The sequence below is a fragment of the Macrosteles quadrilineatus genome, unplaced genomic scaffold, assembly GCF_028750875.1.
Source record: "Macrosteles quadrilineatus isolate MER2022 unplaced genomic scaffold, UCM_ALF_1.0 Scaffold_1__1_contigs__length_201487025, whole genome shotgun sequence".
NCBI classification, from domain to species: domain Eukaryota; kingdom Metazoa; phylum Arthropoda; class Insecta; order Hemiptera; family Cicadellidae; genus Macrosteles; species Macrosteles quadrilineatus.
In genome coordinates, this window is record NW_026542594.1 from 125,187,684 (window position 1) to 125,209,583 (window position 21,900).

Here is a 21,900-nt window from a genome sequence, read left to right on the forward strand (position 1 = left end):
CTGTACAGTAAGTTAAACTTTGCTTCTGAGAATTTCAATTGACTATCATTTTTACTGGGTTGAGATGGAGACCCCTAGTTTGCGTTGTTGGTTTTCTTTTATCAGGCCTTTAAAATGAGGGGTCACTCGATGGGTCTTACCATTTAAAAACGTTGAGTTTCCCCGAAAATCCCCCATTTTGGGGATGTACACGAAGCGGTGGTTAAGCCCAAAAAGTACTTCATAACATGCCATAAAGGTGTGCAGAGTTTAGTTTTTCTAGTATGGGCCGTTAAAAAATTGACAAGGGGTCTCCAGACTTTTTAGAAGTTATCCCTGTAGAAGCCACACCAGAGCTGTAGCTGTACTGTAGAGAATATCAAATAACAATTTTTAAGCAGTATTAAGCACAGACAATGGAATAAACCCAGACGTATCACTGGGCGATGCATTATGTGCTCGTTGGCGATGCATAGGGCCCCGTCACATCCTGCCCCTAACGGAGAATCAAGGAAACACGCAGTCTCGCCAGTCGCCGGTCGCTGGCTTGCAAATAATTGCAGCACTAGCAGTTCAACGCCAAATTCTCGTCTATTATTCCTCCTCCGCAACTCGCGCAGTCTACCGATACCGTACTCCCTTCGACCTCCCGTGCATCCATCTGCCTGCGGACAGCATCTATTTTTCATTGTGTGATTAATTTAAGCACATATGCGACAAAGTTTAGCAATAAATTATACAGGGTGTTCAAAAAAGGTGGGGGACATATTTTACCTAGTGATTCCTTGGGTGATCCCCTAATTCAATTCTGTATTTGTGTGAGTGTATGTCTGTTGGTAACACATTAATGTCCTTATTTCTCAGTGTTTCGTGGAAAAGTCAAGAGCAGCAGTTTTAAATAAATAGGTACAGTATTCTCAAATCAACACTTTTACTTCATAGGCTATTATGCATGTCGTCGTATTATCTATCTATCTTCTATATTATTAATACACTACATGAAACTTTGTGAACAATAAGGCTTTTTTGTTTTTATTTAACCCCACATATTGCATACAAAAATGTTCGCCTAGGTGTGGAGATTTGCAAACTGACCTTACATTTTTTTAAAAGTCCCTTGGGCTCTGCCCCAGTGGCTTCAAAGCTCCCATGTTATTCTTATGAAGAACATATTTGTTTACATTAAGATCAGCTGGATAATTCAATCGATGTTAATATTTTAGTTGCAATTTAAGGAAACTTGTGCTACAAACATTCATAGTCATAACAAGTCATAACATAATTATATGACATTACTTTTTTCACTAAACATTACTTTTTCCAACTTGATGAAAAATGCTTGTTTTATTTTGAAGATTCAGTTTAATGCCATAAAACTGTTTAAAAACGCTTATATCTCGAAAACGGCATGAGATACGGCAAAACGGTTGAAATTCTGGCATACTACGTGGATGTCAACTTTTGATTATGAACAATATTACAACATAAAAAAAAATCAAAAAGTAAAAAACAATTAACATTATTTTATATGGTACAAATAACAGTTGCCACGAGAATTTTCAAAGACCATACTTGTTGACACTTTTCCACACCTCAAAATTGCAAATATAATGGAAATTACAAGTTACAACTTCTAACTTGTAGTCTTGTAGTGCCAGTGCGGGGTTTATTATGAAACAGGTACCTGGTCTGTTGAACTAAATATCCTCATTTCTCAGCTGTTTGTAATGGGATCGTTTAAAACTTGGTGGCGTTTGATAGGGTATTTTAAATGCTAAATAAAAGTGTCCATGGCTTTTTTTCATAAAATCAGCAGGTTTTTTGTAATTACAGATATAAAGTTTAAAATACCCGTATTTTGAAACAGAAACATATTTTTCAATGATTATTTTTTCTTAAATACATTATAACGTATTAAAACTGTATACCAAGTTTCATAAACATATCTTAAATAGTTTTCGAGAAATATCTCATTCAAATCGCGTTCATTCAAATTCAAATAGAATCCCACAGCGCCAGCTGAGGAGGAAACGCTTCGCGTCTTCCGCTACAGTGGCGCGGCAATACAGCCTCATCATGAAACAGCGCCTAGCGCAGATCCAGCTGACCGTCTGCATTAAAGTATTATATTGTCTGTGGTATTAAGGTTTTAAGCTAAAACCATTTAAAATAAAAATAAAATCACTTTGCCTGATTAGTCATTGCCCAAATAATGGCTCATAAGTAAGTGGCTAAGAGAAACATAAATATTTCAAATACTTATCCTAAAATAAAAGAGTATACTGATATGAATTATTTCTTTATAAAGAGCCCATTTATAGCAATTTATCGAGTTGTATTAATTTTATTTCTCCTGAGTTTCAAGTTTACATGCATGTTAGTTGAAGAAAGCAAATATCCACAATGAAAAAAACAACAAACTCCAGCAAACCTAAGAACCAATCTTTTTAGCTATATAGTATGCTATAGTTATATATGTATTAAATGTCTTGTAATCCAAACAGATCAATTTAATAGCAGTTGTAATTTATATTTATCAGGAAGGTACTCAGTATTGTCCGAGCTCCCTTTGCTGCCAAGCAAGCTAGTTAAAATCTGAGACCAAGTTGTGTTTCTTGCTTTATATCCACTACTATTCTAACTGGTTATAAATAAATCTCATATAGGCTAAATTCTATTTTAGCTGATATAGAACAAAAAGGGTTTGTCATAGATAATACAGTGATTGAATTTGAGGAAACTTTACTTGCTGATCGGCGTATTTCAGACTTCTATGGCTGACTGTAGTCCTTTACAGCCTTATAGAGTCGTCCCATATTACTTTGAAATTCCCTTTCATTTGGCCACATTGTGATCCGCAGGCAAAATTTCATTTAATACTAACCACTGCTTTAACAGTCAGACTACTCCTTTAAACATTGTGCAAATGTTTAAGACCACCTCCGAACACCCTCCACTCCTTGCGCACATTTACTACGTACCTACATGTTACTTCCTTCACGTTCGTTAACTTGCGATGGACTTCAATAGTGGTTGACGACCGAGACCACAGAAATCTAATCGCAGTATGTGATTTTTTCTTGCTAGGAGCGTAAATTATCTTTCTCAAGGTTTTCAAATACCGGTACTATGTAACCAATTGTTCCATAGAAGTGGGGACTGTCTTGAATAGTAGTAAATGAAATAACGAACACAACATTGGTGTCAGACTTTAACTAGCTTACCTGGATGCGATGAAAGATCAATGGAGACCATAATGTACAGACATGCCTCATATTTTTGTTTGTACACAATCAAAACATACATTTCATATTTAATAGATTCAATTAAATACTTACTTGGTTATTACACAGTGTATGTAAATAATACCTGCTAAATTATGTTGAAGCATCACTACCTATTTATACACTTTTTTAAAGTCAATAATAGTAGACTGAACTGGGTGGAATAAGAACGTGCTTATGAAAAGCTCGGCCATTTGTAAACACTTATATACAAATTTCTATGTAGTTTTGGTCATTTTTTGTCTATAAAATAAATTAAATTAAAAAATTTAAAGTAATTGCACCTTTAAGGTTATTAAAATTTAAAGTTAACATTAGTGGCTAGGTTTGTTCACTACAAAGTCTATCCTAGAAGTCGAAGCAAACTAAAGGAATCACGTGAGTAGCAGAGAAGCCATTTTTTCATCGATCCATTTCCTCAAGTACGGGATATTTGTGTAAACAGCAGGAGTAGAAGTCCCACAGCCAATACCCCACGCTACAATGCCTGCCTGGACATATACATTGGGGTCTTGACTGCTGGGGCATGCCAGAGGACCACCGCCGTCACCCTACACAAATACAAACAAATAGATAAACATTATGTCTCATGCTACAATGTCTGCCTGGACATATACATTGGGGTCTTGACTGCTGGGGCATGCCAGAGGACCACCGCCGTCACCCTACACAAATACAAACAAATAGATAAACATTATGTCTCATATGCTACAATGTCTGCCTGGACATATACATTGGGGTCTTGACTGCTGGGGCATGCCAGAGGACCACCGCCGTCACCCTACACAAATACAAACAAATAGATAAACATTATGTCTCATGCTACAATGTCTGCCTGGACATATACATTGGGGTCTTGACTGCTGGGGCATGCCAGAGGACCACCGCCGTCACCCTACACAAATACAAACAAATAGATAAACATTATGTCTCATGCTACAATGTCTGCCTGGACATATACATTGGGGTTTTGACTGCTGGGGCATGCAAGAGGACCACCGTCACCCTATACAAATACAAACAAATAGATAAACATTATGTCTCACGCTACAATGCCTGCCTGGACATATACATTGGGGTCTTGACTGCTGGGGCATGCCAGAGGACCACCGCCGTCACCCTACACAAATACAAACAAATAGATAAACATTATGTCTCATATGCTACAATGTCTGCCTGGACATATACATTGGGGTTTTGACTGCTGGTGCATGCAAGAGGACCACCGCCGTCACCCTACACAAATACAAACAAATAGATAAACATTATGTCTCATATGCTACAATGTCTGCCTGGACATATACATTGGGGTCTTGACTGCTGGTGCATGCAAGAGGACCACCACCGTCACCCTACACAAATACAAACAAATAGATAAACATTATGTCTCATGCTACAATGTCTGCCTGGACATATACATTGGGGTTTTGACTGCTGGGGCATGCAAGAGGACCACCGCCGTCACCCTACACAAATACAAACAAATAGATAAACATTATGTCTCATGCTACAATGTCTGCCTGCAGGGCCGGTTCTAGGAATTTTTCAGAGTTAAGCGAACACCCGAATCAGCGCCACCTAGAATTCCCCCCCCCCACCCCATACACCATGAACATAACTTAACCCTATTTCATTTGTAAAAATTTTTCCCCAAAAATTTTGCGTAGCACTATTTTATAAGCTTAGGTTAGAAGAATACTTGCAATAAAAGAATTTTTTTAACTACTGTTTATTATTCACAGAAATTTAACATTTTTACACTTTTACTCATCATACGTACACTTTAGTAAAACCATTGACTATACACAGAAATTTCTGTGTATAGGCAATGGTAAAACCCAAAGTTAACAATTAATTTCTAAATGCAAAATCAATTTTCACAGGATTACTTGGATACGATATAAGTTTTTATAAAGCCTATTACAATGAATAACCGGGGTGAGTGATAAGGGAAAGATGGGAGGGGGAAGTTTCTTGCTGTGACAAGTGGCGCTGCACGCTAATCTCGAGCGTGAGCCAAGAAATGAAACCCACACAGGCACCGCGCTGTACGCTGCCAAGCGTCAGCTCACTACAAATCGAAACTGTAAATAGTGCATATCAATGCCTCCTTGAGTTGAAGTGCTGTATCACACTTGCATTGAACACATTTTTCAGGCGCTATTGGTACAAAACAGAATAAATGCCTTTGGTGTAGTGATTTGGATACCTACTTGAACTCTGAGCAAAAAAAAAAAAATTAAGTTGTTCACTTGTCAGTAAACGTGTTTCCAATTTTGTCTTCTGAAAAAAATTGTGACCCGTTGGCGCCACTTTTTCGTGGCGCCATATGCGACCGCGTAGTTCGCGTATGGGTTAAACCGGCCCTGTCTGCCTGGACATATACATTGGGGTCTTGACTGCTGGTGCATGCAAGAGGACCACCGCCGTCACCCTACACAAATACAAACAAATAGATAAACATTATGTCTCATGCTACAATGTCTGCCTGGACATACACATTGGGATCTTGACTGCTGGTGCATGCAAGAGGACCACCGCCGTCACCCTACACAAATACAAACAAATAGATAAACATTATGTCTCATACTACAATGTCTGCCTGGACATATACATTGGGGTCTTGACTGCTGGTGCATGCAAGAGGACCACCGCCGTCACCCTACACAAATACAAACAAATAGATAAACATTATGTCTCATATGCTACAATGTCTGCCTGGACATATACATTGGGGTCTTGACTGCTGGTGCATGCAAGAGGACCACCGCCGTCACCCTACACAAATACAAACAAATAGATTAACATTATGTCTCATATGCTACAATGTCTGCCTGGACATATACATTGGGGTCTTGACTGCTGGTGCATGCAAGAGGACCACCGCCGTCACCCTACACAAATACAAACAAATAGATAAACATTATGTCTCATGCTACAATGTCTGCCTGGACATACACATTGGGGTCTTGACTGCTGGGGCATGCAAGAGGACCACCGCCGTCACCCTACACAAATACAAACAAATAGATAAACATTATTTCTCATGCTACAATGTCTGCCTGGACATATACATTGGGGGTCTTGACTGCTGGTGCATGCAAGAGGACCACCGCCGTCATCCTACACAAACAAAAACAAATAGATAAACATTATGCCTAATGCTACAATGTCTGCCTGGACATACATACTAGGGCCTTGTTTGTTCTTACATATGTATACATACACATAAACATATTATGTAAATGTTTTCCATATTCTTTCAAATAAAAATGATACATTTGTGTTGGTTAGAAGTCTTTGACAACAAGTTCCTTCCGGCAGGTAAAGACATAGTACTTGCTTAATATCTTTAGGAGCTCTGTAGTCGGTTTAAGCTGGTTATTTAGAGTATATTTAGAGTAGTATTAGAAGGACAGAGAGATCTGCGTTTGGAAATAAATTATATAATTATTCATAGGTTTAAAATTTATAAGTCCATATCGTGATTGTATTATGGACGTAACTACAATAATTTTGCTAGCTATAATTGACCTACAGCTCGTGACATCTAAGCTGGCACTTGGCCTAGCGTGGCCGAATGCCGGGCAAAAGCGGACCTGGAACATTGGGTACACATCATTAAAGAGGGCAAAAGCGGACACTAGGGATTACTGCCACCTGACAAAGGGTTTGCAGGTCTTTTTTCATGGGTGGAACATTGCGGACACTTGTATCTATGACAGTGTAAAGATTGCGAGGAAGGGAGGCTGTCATATAATTCCTTATCTGTACATTGTAACATCTGTTCAAATGTTTAGAAATTGTTTTTGTTTACTTTGATGTTTTTTATGGTATAATCATTTTATTACAATAGAAATTTTACAAAAAAGAGTAGAGGACTGTAAAATTAGAAATTAACAATTAATTTTTAAACAAAAAAATTTGGAATCCCAGCTCCATCTTCAAATTCTCTCGCTGACCGCCATTTCTTTCTTGTTCTCCTCAAACACATACTGGTTGACCTTAAAACAGCACAAATTGTTCTTGATCTTATCCAACTTATTATTAAACTGTATGGTTTTTTCCACTTCTCTGATAGTTTTTCAGCCATAACCCTTAAAAACATTTGGAACTCATTCCCAAAAATTCCGTCAACACTTGTAACAAGAGGAGTAAACGATGCATGTCGTTGTTCACAAGCTTTAGTATATTTTCGTTTTTTTTCTTCTTCAGCTTTCTTAATAACTTGTTGATGAGGGATGGAGACATAAGATGGAGCATCAGTGTCAACGACACGAACATCAAACAATGCCTCCATCTGAGTCTCCCATACGCCTCTACAAGCTAGATCAGCTTTTAGTGCAGGTTCGTTGAGATGACTGCCTTCTGCTATCAAGGGCTCTTTTATGCAGTTTCCCCAAGCTTGTTCCATCATGCTACCTATTGTGTCTCTTACTTCATTGTGTCTTTTTATTATCAGACCTCCATTTCGACATTTTAGAGCATGCTCTGTATTGAACTCGTTTCCGCATCCTTCACATTTTAATGGGAGGTTTATTGGTGTTTTCCCATAACGTAGAGCAAGGGCATCTCTAAATTCTTGTGGGGACATGTCCAGATTAAGTTTCTTCAGAGGCAAGCATGATAGCCAGCATCCATGTTTTGCTCTAGGTCCTGCATTGCGCATAATAATTTTCTGCCGTTTTTCTGAGAAAGTTTCCAAATGCTGACTGAATAATTCTTCTTCCATGGATTTCTTTACTTCTTTACATGACTTAATCGATAAATTTAGGGCATATTCATGTGAATCAAAACAAAATTTAGTTTTCTCTTTTAAACAAGATGTAAGAATTTTGCATCCATCTTGAGATGATTTAAACATATAATTTGACTGCTTTGTTGGGTCTATTATTCCTATTCCTCCCTTTTTTACTGGTAAATGTAGAATCTCACATTCCTCATTGCTTACTTCTGAACAAAATAGATTTGGAAAAAAAGATGTCCTAATTGCTTGTTGTATAGGTAAATACGTTTCAGATTTAGTTTCAACTACCCTTTGAAAAAAAGTCCATTCCATTTGTGAAGATTTAGTCACTACAGTGTAGGCAGATTGTGGATATTTCTTTGCAATATTTGCCAGATTGTCAATGTTTTGGGTCCATAAACCAATTTTTTCAGAAATGTGTTTATTTTTTTCCTCTTCAGAACCTATATATCCACCAAGAAATTGGCTACCCTTACAAATTTTCATACCTGATATTTTCTTTTTAAATTGTTTGGAAATATTATCATGATTAAAAATTAATTTTGTTTTATTGACTTGAGGAAAGTACCCATATTTTGGACCTAATTTTGAGAGCTTTTCCCACCATTCCACAACATCATCAAGGGAGCCTTGACAAGAAGAGTCATCTGCATACCAAACTTGAGATGTGTTTGGCATTCTTTTTAGTTCTTGTATTAATGGAAGTGTTGCCAGACCGTATAATATCATTGATAGTGGATCTCCTTGGGTAACTCCTTCTTGACTATATAATCTTTGATTACTTCCTTGTAAAATTAAATCTGAGCTACATTGGTAAGTATTATAAATGAATCTTGCAGCCCTTGGCCATTGGACTCTTGCTTGCCATAAAGCATGAATTCTGTTTATTTTGTTGAAGGCATTATCTGCGTCTACCAGGATCATACACCATTCTTTGTTGGTATTACTATGTTCACTATATTGCTTTCGCATGAAATGTATTCCGCCTTCTATACCAGATTTTAGACCTCCACAAAGTTGATCTGTACCTAATGCTTGTTTTGCATCATCGCCAAAAGCTAAAATAATGCATTTGGCCAGAATGCGTCTGAGACATTCTCCTATTCCAATGGGCCTCACACCTGGACATTTGTCAATTGCAATAAGTCTATTTGCCATCAGAGCTCTTATAGTGTGCCATGGTACTACTTCTCCATTTAATTTCATCGCCAAGGTGGCTATGGCTGTTCTTAAATAAGTACTCTTTTGTCCATGACGCAATAAGAAATCTGTCCAATTTTCGGATGAACTTCCTCCTGGACCTCCACTACCATGAAGTTTTCTTGCTATCTTTTCTACATGTTCTGCTGTTATTTCTGCATTTTCAAGCTTTGGAATTTGGTCCATGCCATCTGGTAATTTAAGCAAATTAATGTCAGGAATTATAGCATTTGGGTGTTTTTCTTTCAATACATCATAAACAGTGTACGAGGTATTATCAATAGTTTCTTCTGGATTAAGTAAACCACCTATATTCTTTTTATTTATCTGTCTTGAGGCTTCCTTTATTTTACCTTTTTGAACTAATTTATTAAAATAAGAGTCTTTTAACTGTTCATATTCGTCAGAGTCAAGCTCATATTTTGTTTTCTTTAAAGATTTATCACATCGAATGGCCTCATTAATGAGTTTGTCAAATTGATTATTCTGCCATTCATCTAGTCTTCTTTCAATTAATCTTCTTATATCCTTAGCTTTTTTAATCATTTTGTCTCTTTGAAGGATAATTGCTATAAAACAAATCACTCTCTCAGATATCTCTTTTCCTTTTGCCAACAGTAATATTTCATCTGCAAGTATTTGAATAAAGTTGTTTCCTATTGATCCATTTGGTAACTCATATTGCATCCTTTTCAGTGAAATAATCTTTTCCCATCTATCATTCCATTCAGATGATTTATGATTTTGGGCTTGTGGTTGGTCATTTCCAAAAGATTTTATTAAGACATCAAGAGGATGTTTGTCAAATGATTTTCTATTAGAAGACTTGTTAGGATCATAGTTTGTTATTGATGAGTGTTTTTTCTTAAAGTGTTGTTGGAGCCTATTATTATTTTTGAAACTTCTATTGCATTCAGTACACCTATATAGATCATCTGTCAAATCTTCTATGATATTAACGTTATCCTCTTTTATGGCCCATACTTTGGATTTTGCTAAAAGTAGATCAAAGTGTCCTGAAGTTGGATTACCAGACAATAATAAATTTACCACTGGTACTGATATCTGTTTGTCATTTTGAGAGGAAATTACAATGGGAGGTTGTCTCATAGCCATTGTTCTTGTGCATTTTTGTGGTTGTATGGGTTGTAGGTAAATGTGAAAACTAACTTGATATAGTTGGGCCAAAGCAAAACATTCCACAGACGTGGCAAAAGTGCCATTTTCTCCCATCAATTTTATGTATTCATCTTTTTCTGAGGATCCAAATTCATCTAATATAAACATTTTAGCTGATTCCCAGTGTTGATCTAAATATCTAACAGTTTCATTTCTTAATTTAGTAAAGCTATTCTGATTGCCACGCCAGCCGTCTCCACAGGACACCAACACTCACTTCCTCACTCTTTACGATCCACCACTAGAATGTCTCTGTCCTAGACTGTGCTGAAGTTCCAGGATATCTTTGATGTTAGTTGGTTCATATTGTTAACTTTTATAGCATGCTAGATTATTTGTTCAATAAAGCCTAACTAAAGGTAATTTCCATATACTTATAGGTAACCATATACTTAAAATGTTCGTCATGACGAGAAACCTTGCGCAAAATTATCCATTATTTCATAAATTGCCCTGTAAGGTCGTGATTGCTTTCCAAAGGGAACTTTCCATTTACCTAATGTTAAAAGTACCTCAGCTGTTATTATTTGTTTGTATTAACATTAGTGTATTCTGATATGTTTATTTCAGCTTAAAACTTAACCAATCAATAGTTTTATTAATACTTCTATAGTAAAACGGGGTGGAGCCCGTGGGTAACAGCTAGTATAACTAACTCTTGGTACAACGCAAAATAATATCTACCACAGTCAATAAATTATATTATTTGCGCTCTAGCGCCTGCCCAGAACCATCAGGAATATACTTTAATATCATTCCTGACTAATATAAATCCTAACTACCGTCAGGCTTTGACCAGCACGGTTACAACTCTAACTCTCGCAATAAAATCAGATGTTAATATTCTCAAACTAATAATATCAACTCCTTAAGCCGAAATGTAAAGAACGTCGTCCACTCACCAGTAGTGGGTCTCAACACCCAACTTACACCGACACTCACTGTCACACCTCGTACACTCTGTACCACCAACGTACGCCAGCCGTCTCCACAGGACACCAACACTCACTTCCTCACTCTTTACGATCCACCACTAGAATGTCTCTGTCCTAGACTGTGCTGAAGTTCCAGGATATCCCAGGCTTATCCAAACTGATGAGCCGGGTCAAAGGGCGCTAGCTAGGTTCGCCGCCGCCGCTTGCTTACCTCTACAATCGGTACGCGGCCAAATAGCGAAAATATACCCCCCTAGGAAAAATAACTCGTTACAAAGGCCCTCGGCGAAACCCAGGCTGTCTTTCAGGCTGAAGTCATGGCGATAGAGTATTGTGCGAGACTGCAGCTGGATAAAAGTCTGAAGAGGAGAGGGGTTCTTATCCTCTCAGACAGCCAATAAGCTGCTCTCAAAGCAATCGATGCCTGCCTGGAGGAATCTAAAGTTGTGCAGAGCTGCAGGAACGCCCTTATGGCTTTGGGCGAACACAACAGAGTCCAACCTGCATGGATCCCAGGTCACGCTGGGCTCAAAGGCAACAAAAGGGCTGACGTCCTGGCGGGTGAGGGGGCTAAGTCAGAGCTCGTCGGGCCTGAACCATGCTGCAGAGTCCCAGTGAGCAAAGGCCAATCAAATATCCTAGCCTGGGCAAAGGGACAACATGCAAAGATTTGGGAAAATACCCCAGGCCTAAGACAATCAAAGACGCTTCTTAGTAAGGAATGGAGAAACATCTTCGACCTCCAAAAAGGGGAAATAAGCCTCTTGATAGGTCTACTTACAGAGCATGGTTATGTGAGGAAGTACCTCATGACAATAGGGCTTAGACAGATGGACCAGTGCAGATTCTGCCTCTCTGAAACAGAATCCGCTGAGCACATATGGCTGGAATGTCCGGCGATAGCCCAGAAGTGGTTCAAGTACCTGGGAAAGGCATTCCCGATGCCTAATGAAATACGAGAAATGGGTGTGCACAAACCGATTGGCTTCGCAAGAAGACTTCGGTTGGGGGACTAAGCTAAAAGGGTGCTACAAAAGATCTTTCAGGTCGAGGTAGCAAGGGGTAATGCTACCCCAGCCCCAAGGAAGAAGGAAAACAAACTTTTGAAACTCTTAACTCGTCACAAAAACTATGCTGTTGAGTATCCAGAGAGGTTATGTACAGTTTTTAATAACTATTTTGTTTGTATTATGTTTCTACATTTCAATGTATTACAACAGTAGATGTATCATTGGAGTTCAATATGGTTTCGGATAAAAATAACATTTTCTGTAGGCCTAGTACAAAACTGTACGATGTGTCTGTCTATCGGCTTGGCAATCAATTGAACAAAGGTAACCCGATGTCAAATATGGGCGTATAAATTAAAATAAGGTATGAAATTAACTGTTATAACATTAAGCCATGTATAACGGCCCAGCTTCGAAAAACTTTATATTGATATGCCATTTTCAAATGCTGATTTAAAAAATATTTTGGCATTTTTATTTGATGCCTCTGTATAACTATTGTAGTTAATAATTGATAAATGATAATGGACAATGCTCTTTCCACTTTTGCCAACTAATAATATCCTATAGAACTACAGTACCGGTGTTATTTTATCTATTAATTAAACTATTTTAATTAAATAATCTTTTCTAAACAAGATAGTGTTTATTCTCCAAATTCATAACATAACATAAAAATCAACAACTAGAGATCAGCTGGTTATAGCAATACCAACATCTCCCTCTTTAACTTTTAAATGGACGAATGAATCTTCTATTGCGTCTAAATAGTCTTCCTTCAATTGCTACAATGTAAGTTCTCAACCCATCCACAGTTACTATTACGCCAGGCGTCCACGGTTCTGCTTTCATGTCTGGTCTCTTCTGTATTAATACCTTTTGCCCAACTTTAAGTGGGTCCAATGCATGAGTGCCTTTATCATAGTGCTTCTTGTATTTTTCTTGTTTTTCCTTCAACTTGTCTGTGACTCCTATGTGTATCTTTGGATTTAGTTTCATCTCTGTTACTGGCAAACGAGTCTTAGTTGATCTTGACATTAATAACTGCACAGGACTTGCACCCAAGTCAGCCAGTGGTGTATTTCTCCACTCTAATAGAGCTGCTTGAAAGTCTTCTTTACTTTCTTTTACTTTCTTTAACATTCTCTTAGCAATTTTAACCGCTGATTCTGCCTTACCATTGGATTGGTGATTATGCGGTGAAGAAACAACAATTTTGAACATCCAAGTCTGGGCAAAAAGCTTGAAGTCTTGGCTAACTAGTTGGGTACCACTGTCAGAAACAACAACGTCTGGTATTCCGTAGCGAGCAAATTGTTCTTTACAAAACTGAATCAGGCCTTCTGTTTTCAGTGAATTCACTTTCTTTAGTTCAAAAAATGATGAAAAATAATCCGTCATTATAAGAAAGTGGTCACTGCCCAGCTGGAAGAAGTCAATTCCAACTCTTTGCCATGCTCTAGTTGGAGTATTATGAGGCTGTAAGGGTTCGGATTTCTGAGCTGGAGCATACTTTTGGCAAGGCCAACATGTTTCGACAGTTCTTTGGACATCTCCAGCCATTCCCGGCCAAAATAACACCTCTCTTGCTCTTCTTAAACAAGACTCAACTCCTTGGTGAGAAGAATGTAAAATTTTAAGCATGGCAGGTCTCAAAGAACGTGGAACTACTATACGGTCTCCTTTTATTACGATTCCATCTATCGCTGATAGTTCATCTCTAACACTCCAGTATTCCTGTAGGTCTTGAGGAACATGAGTACGTTATCAGGCCACCCTTTTTTAATTGTGTCCACAAGATTATTCATTACAGGGCATTTGCTTGACTCTTCTTTTATCTCCTTAATCATCTCATCGGTAATATTAATGTTGTCTAAATCATTAATGTTCTCTAACTCTGCTTGGAAGATTAGGTCGTCAACTGTTTCTCTGCCGGTTACTTTAAGAGGCGATCTGGACAGAAAATCTGCGACATGCATTGATGTGCCTGGCTTGTATTGTACACAAAAGCTGTACTTTTGAAGTCGTAAAAGCATCCTTTGCAGTCTCTTAGGAGCTGAAATCAAGGGCTTCTTGAATATTGTCTCCAAGGGCTTGTGATCAGATTCAACTATAACATCTCTATGTCCCATCAAATACTGTTCAAAGCGTTCAAGTCCAAACACAATAGCTAGACACTCTTTTTCAATTTGTGCGTAGGCAACTTCAGTCTTAGTTAATGTTCTTGAAGCATAGGCAACGGGCTTACCTTGCTGCATGAGACAAGCCCCTAGGCCATATTGACTAGCGTCACATTGCACAACACAACTCTGTGTCTGGTCAAAGTACTGTAATGTTGGAGCTTCTTGAACCATCTTGAGCAACTTTTGAAAAGCATCTTTCTGTGGGCTGTCCCATACCCACTCACTATCATATTTCAGCAAATTTCTAATCGGTGTTGCTACTTCTGATAGTCTTGGTAGAAACTTTGATAGGTAGACAACGTATCCTAAGAATCTCTTGACTTCTTCTTTTGAAGTAGGAGCTGAAAGTTTGCTTATAGCTTCTACTTTGCTAGGATCAGGACTCAACCCATCTGCTGTAATAAGATGTCCCATGTATGGAATTTTTTCTACACCTATTTTACACTTATTCTTGTTGAACTTTAACCCTTTAAGCTGAGCTTGTTGCAAAAGGGCATTCAGCTTCTTGTCATGGTCAATCTTAGCTTCTTGAACTGTGTTTCCTTTTCCAAATACCATAACATCATCAGCTATTACCACAACCCCTTCAAGCTTTTCGTGAACTCTTCGTTGAAACTCTTCAGGAGCATTAGCAACACCAAAAGGTAGTCTAGTCCAACGAAATCTGCCTTTGGGGGTCCAAAACGTGGTTAGCCTGCTAGATTCCTCATTTAGCTTTACATGCCAAAACCCATCCTTAAGGTCCAGAACACTAAAGAACTTTGCTCCATGTAGCTGTGGAGCTATTTCCTCGATAGTTGGTGCTTGATAATGAGACCTTTTAATGGCTTTATTAAGGTGAAAAGGATCTATACAAAGTCGTATCTTGTTAGGTTTCTTCACTACTACTAAACTACTGACCCAATCAGTAGGCTCTGTTACCTTGACGATGACTCCGAGCTGTTCAAGTCTATCTAATTCAGCACATATTTCTTTTTTCAACACTAGAGGATGTCGCCTGGGTGCCGCTATTGAAGGTGGTACCGACGGGTCAGTTCTTATGCTGCAAAGACCTTCAAAACACCCTAATCCTTCAAATACAGTAGGAAATTTATCAAATATCGTATGTTGATGTGTGGCCGTTTGGTTAGATGCTGTGAGAGCCTGGAAAACCTCTTCATCTGTTGAAATCAAGCCTAGTCGAAGACAATCTGCTGCTCCTATAAGAGGATTTCTCTCAGAATTCAGAATTTCAAATTTTAAATAAAAAATATTCTTTTTGAATTTTGTTTTAAGCACAATGCTGCCTAGTGAGTTTTGGGATGACCCGCCATAGAAACACAAAGTAGTGGAGCTACTGTTAAGTTTAGGATTTTCATCATCCAGAATAGTTTTTAGATCTCGTAGCCCCATAACGTTACAAGTTGCACCTGAGTCAAGCTGGAACTTTCTGAGCTTTTTGTTGACCATCATTTTTACAAAAAGTCGTTTTTTGTACTGGATATCGTTAAGTTCCATTACTTCCTCTTCACTTTGGCTATCTTGATTAGCTTCACTGTCATTATCTTGGACCAAATTAACTTTACCGGAACTTCGGCACACGCTGCTGAAATGGTTCTTCCTTCCACAATTGCTGCAAACTTTACCAAACGCAGGGCAGTTTTTTGCTCCCTTGATATGGTTTTTACCACAAAAACGACAGGTCCATTTGTTATTTAAGTGTCTACTCTTTGCTTGAAATGCCGCCTCTTCTGATTTCACTGTCATTTTTGTAACAAACCTTTCAGTTGTTTCATGATGCATACATATTTCTATAGCTTCATCAAGTTTTAGGTCTTTTCTACGCAAAAGTGTCCTTTTTAATTCAGTATTGGTTATGCCTACAACAAGTTGGTCACAAATTAGAGTATCTTCAAGGCCTAGGCTATCTTGCCCAGATTTGCTAAAGAATCAATATCACACAATCGTATTTGCTCTTTTAAACGACCTATAAAGTCTTTAGTTGCTTCATCAGTCTTTTGAACGATGCCATTAAAAATGAATCTCTCATACAAAGGATTGTTTGTCCCTAAAAAATACTTATCCAAAGCTTCAATTACCTGATCCAGGGTTGATTCATTGGAGCCAAGTATTTTTTCAATCAAACATAGTCCATCGCGGCCAATTACAGTTAAAAACATGGCCATCTTCAGTTTAGGTGTACTTAACCTTGTACCACCTAATGCTCCTGCTTCAGCTAAGATCAAATAGTTCTTCCATTGTTTCTTGAACACTTCCCAGTTTTCTCTTACTCGCGTTGGGTTACTTAAGTCCAGTGGATTCGGTACTACTGACACCATGTTATTTTATCTATTAATTAAACTATTTTAATTAAATAATCATTTCTAAACAAGATAGTGTTTATTCTCCAAATTCATAACATAACATAAAAATCAACAACTAGAGATCAGCTGGTTATAGCAATACCAACAACCGGTATATATAACAGAATGATATTGAACCTATATTCCAGCTTAATTAAAATACAAAAAATGGGACTTTTTATAAACATAAGTGAAATTTATATGCCATATATTGGCTATATATATATAAGCTATTACCGTAGGTCTTATGGTAAGATCTTGACCCGGGGCAGATTTTTGTTTGTATTGAGCTCCCCAGAGGCCAAATACACCGTTTGTTCAATAATAGTACGATTTTGGCAAAATTTGGAACAAACATGTAAACCTACGTTTTTTCAAAGGAGTTTGCAAACCAGCATGGCCGGACTAATAAAGTAAGAAAACCATATCTCTAAGAGTGGTGCCCATGGCCTCCCTCCCTCGCACCCTTTTCCCTGTCATAGATACATGTTTCCGCAATGTTCCACCTTGAAATGTTTGCAGAGGACCTGCCAACCCTTTGTCAGGTGGCAGTAATCAGTAGTGTCCGCTTTTACCCTCTTTAATTATGTGTTCCCAAAGTTCTGTGTTCGCTTTTGCCGGGCAGCATAGGCGCGGGCAGTGTAGGCAGTGTGGGCAGTGTAGGGTGGAAGTAAGGAAAGCCTGGACTGCAAACATTTCCGCTGCCTCACGGGGTTGACATCCCTTATATTATGTTGTTGTATTATGCACTTGAGCGCTTTCATGTGAGTTGCAAGGACAGTTGACGCAACCAGCATGACGAGACGTAATGTTTTTTAACTAGATGCTAGTAGCGATCGGCCAAATGTTAACTTAGATGTCATGAGCTGTACAGTTTTATAGTGGAATCCAAACCGTAAATTTGAATCCATTAAACAAAGGGCTGCCACTCTATACTCAAAGACTCAATTTTACTATGACACTCAGGGGCTTCACTCAAGGGGGGTTAGGGGGGGATCCACCCCCCCCCCCCCAATCATCTTTGACAAGAGTAAAAGTTGGGAATTTTTTGGTATTTGAATGTATGAGTTGGGATTTGGTAAGTTTGGAACTGTCCGTTAAACTGAAGACGTAAAGGTTTATTTTCAAAGCATGTACGGAAGACATCTATGTAAGTAAAAACTAATAATTAAAGTAAAACAGTGTTGGAAATTTCATATTTTGATTAATTACTATGGTATGTAACGTAACATAGCTGTAGTACGTACTGGTACTCAGTAATTCAATGTTTTTGGAGGATTTATCTCTGAGCTGCGCTTGAAGAGCCGTATCCACTGAGTGTTTCCATAGTTGTGTCCATTTTGATGGACAAAGACTTAATGAATAAAATGTACATGTTAAAAAGTAGTATAGAACATTTCTTTAATGTTATATAATCTTACGTTTGTGTACTTTTAAATAGAAGGAAATCTTAAAAATCCTGATTTTTATTTTAACTAAAACCATCTTCCCAATTTTGAGGGTTAAGTAGGGCGAGTAAAAATCCTCAAATTGGCTGAGAAAACACTTCAGAGATATGTTAAAAGAAATAAAAGATCAAACTTGCCCAAAACATTTTTTAACCTACTGGGGCAGCCAAAACCACAAAAACCAGGAAATAAGTTCAAATTTAAGCTTGAATTTGGGAGTGGAAGAGTGAAGATGGAAAAAAATGTCAAGATACAAAGTTGTAGATCGTCAAAAGTAGTGACTGTTTTTGGATCTATGTTTTCCGACAAGACCGACGGTCGAGCAGCAACAGACGTTGTGAGGAAAAAATTCCAAAATTTGAAGTTTAGAGCGATACATAAGGGAGAAGGGATGGAGATAGGATAAAACTTTAAAATACATAAACACTTTAAAATAAATAACAGCTCCTAATGATGCCACACTTGTGGCGAAATGTACATAGAGCGTAAACTTCTTAATTCATCAAGAACCTGGCAACCATAAGGTAAACAACAAAAATAATAAGTTTTAGCCCGTCTAAATCTAAATACAGTAAGTTACTCCCCCAATTACCCATGATAAAGGTTGTTGACAAGCTAATGGGAGAAAGTATAAGTGTCAGATTGCTGATACCGTTTTTTTTTTTATTTCTTTCCGAAAGACTGTTTTGTCTTATTTAAATGTATAGTTTCATGTGTTGAATTGTTTGGAAATGTAAATAAAGTTTAGTTTGTTGTTTTGGTTCGTCATGAACACGAGCACATTTCTTCTGTTGAAATAAATCTTACTTTAGCCTTTTGCTATTACTGATGAATTTAATTATTATACTGACATTGTCCGTGATATCATATACAAGTGAATCATGTGTATTGACGACTACAAGGTATTATATCCCTTACCTGCTATTTCTATTAATACTTTTCATTGAAATGGTGACCATACAAAGTAGGTATTTTTAGCCAGTAGGTATCTCTATGATATGAGGATCAAAATAATTGCTTTCCCAATCAACATTGTTGTTTTATAAAATAAGCAAATTCTGAATTTGAATTATCAGCTCTCACGTTTGCTGTTGTTTCATTAAATGTGATGAATTTGATAAATTTTTCTATTGAAATAGTGTATCTTTAATGTGGTACAGTTTACCAGGTAATAAACTGTCTCCACCTCCTGTTTTCAATTTCTTCTTTTTGAACTCAAGGAATTTTCTGTACATTGGTCTATAATCTCCTAATTATTACCTATTACAAACATCAAAACTTACTCCCAAAAAGCAGCCCAGTTTTCTTTTTATAAACTGGTTTTTTTCTTTTAAAATTTGTTCTGTGTAATTCTCATGGGGAAAAATCATAGATCTCTATATAGATCTATGGGAAAAATCCACCTTTGAGAGTGCCTCACGTCCTTAAGGGTAAAAGTTTTATAAATTCTAAAACCTTATTACATCACAACAAATTGAGACAAATTTTTTGTCACCTCAAATGTTGAAATTGGTCCGCAAATAAGGGAAGAGTAGTGTAAAAAAAAAGGCTTCACATAATATAGATATAGATAGATTTTCAGGCTTTGGTTTGCCAAACAAAACAACATAAAACATCTGCTACAATAATGAAAGGTATACAAGTGAGCTATTTACCTTGCATGCATCCTTCCCAACCTGGCCACCAGCGCAGATGAAGCTGTCGTGTAGCTTGAAGCGTGGTCCCAACCGTGTCTTGCGTAGAGCCTCCTGACAAGCTCCTCGCTCCACCACTCTCAGATCATCCACTCTCTTCAGGATGACCTGATACTTGCCCTCCTTACCTGAACAGTGAACAGATCCAATAAAAACATTGTCAACTTGTCTTCTTCAACCAAACACAACATTCCTCTGCTAACTTCTTTGTCCTGCAATGTCGTTACACAAAATGGCACTATTAATAACATATCACAGCACAGCCTAGTTTTTGATATGCATTTATTTAATTATATCAATATATTTTTACTAAGGTGCACTAAGCTATCAGTAAAATCTTATATATAAAAGAGGAAGTTTGTATATATATTTGAACGTTATGGACTCCGAAACCGCTTGACAGATTGTAATGAAACTTTCAGGCATTATTAAGCATTATTCAAGGAGGGTTTGTGTGAAGTTTGGTGCAGATTCGTCAAAAGGGCTCTGCCCCAGTGACTTTTGAGTTTCCCATGTTAACCTTATGAGTACTCATATTTAAATGGAATTAAAGAATCTTAACAGCTGTTTCAACTAAACAATTTTATTCTGTGATGATCAATAGCATTAAAAGGTTACAAAATGTACCACAGGGTGCTGCACTATTAATTGTCTAAATTTAAACTCGAGAACAAGTGCACCGAATTGAATGATTCATTTTTTGCTGTCTTCCTTATTAGTGCCAGGGGAAGGTTTTTATGTAAGGAAATTTATAGTCCATCCAACCTTTATTGAGAAATTTGATTTAAAAAATAAAAAAATGACCTTTACATTAGCATTGGAGGAAAATGTTTTCATAAACTGTGGGATACAAGTATGTGCTAATTACCAACCAAAACGTGAAGGCAAGTGAGCGCAGCGAACGAGCTCCAACCAGCGAGCAAGGATACAGTACCACCAAAAGGTGAGTGAGTGTAGCGAACGAACTTCAACCAGGACGTGATTGAGTGATGCAAACTAGACTAGCTCATCTTGAAAATGAACGAGCATTTGACATAAAACCACATTAGGACAGGACGACGTCTGTCGGGCCAGCTAGTCATAGATAAAACAAGGGACTATGTTTTATCCGTGGTAAAATGTAAAGATCAAACAAAAAATGTAACAGTATGTTGTTAATTATCAGAGGCACTAAGCAATGGCCTTCTATATGGTGTCTGCACAGAACATCTTTATTAAAAATTAGTGAAAAATGTATCAAGGAATATAAAGATTAAGTTTCAAAATCTGGACATTTATTTTTTGCAGTTAAAAATAATAAAAAAAAAACATAGTCATTTTTAAATTTAAGGGTCGTTTTTAGCGAATTTCCCCTATAAGCAAGAAGCTACTGTATTACACTGTACGTTTCATGGTAAAGCCTAGCCCCGGGACTGATTTACTTTTTAATTTTGATCTCCCCAGAGGCCAAAAACACCATCCGTTCAAAATGTTATATGTAGCCTATATATATATACGAATTTAAAAATAATATATAGATATTATTGTGATTAGGGCTACTATCATGGTAGAAGGATTTTCCTTTCACCATGGGCTACTATATATATATATATTTGAATATATTATAAAAACATTAGTAGGCCTACCCTTTTAATTCATTTACTATTTCATAATTAATACCCCCGCCGCAGCAAACCGCAGACTAAGCGAATTTCAACTTGTCTGATTACATATTTACTAAAATATTTCCATAAATAAGACATATTTATTCCCAATTTAAAAAACACTAGTGTACCTGTTGCCAGAATTCGAGCAATTGCGAAGCATTACAGGCGACTCAAAGACTATGGAAATACTCACAATCTACACAACAGTTAGATATAATCAAAATCTTTTGTAAATATCTTATCTTTTTTCAAA

General features: G+C 37.4%; 1 protein-coding gene across 2 annotated transcripts in view; it reads right to left on the reverse strand.

Annotated features, from left to right (window-relative positions):
- Positions 1-3,446: 3,446 nt before the first annotated feature.
- LOC128984388 (phenoloxidase-activating factor 2-like) overlaps positions 3,447-21,900 on the reverse strand; it is a 33,753-nt gene continuing 15,299 nt past the window's right edge. The window contains exons 5-6 of one of the 2 annotated variants that reach the window (XM_054403707.1): positions 19,963-20,129; positions 3,447-3,814 (exon numbers count right to left, since the gene is read on the reverse strand). In XM_054403707.1, coding sequence (XP_054259682.1) covers positions 3,638-3,814; positions 19,963-20,129 — 344 coding nt within the window. In that variant the 3' untranslated portion in view covers positions 3,447-3,637. Of the gene's footprint in view, positions 3,815-6,080; positions 6,272-19,962; positions 20,130-21,900 lie in introns of those variants that run through there. The other variant, XM_054403713.1, reaches the window with a different exon arrangement.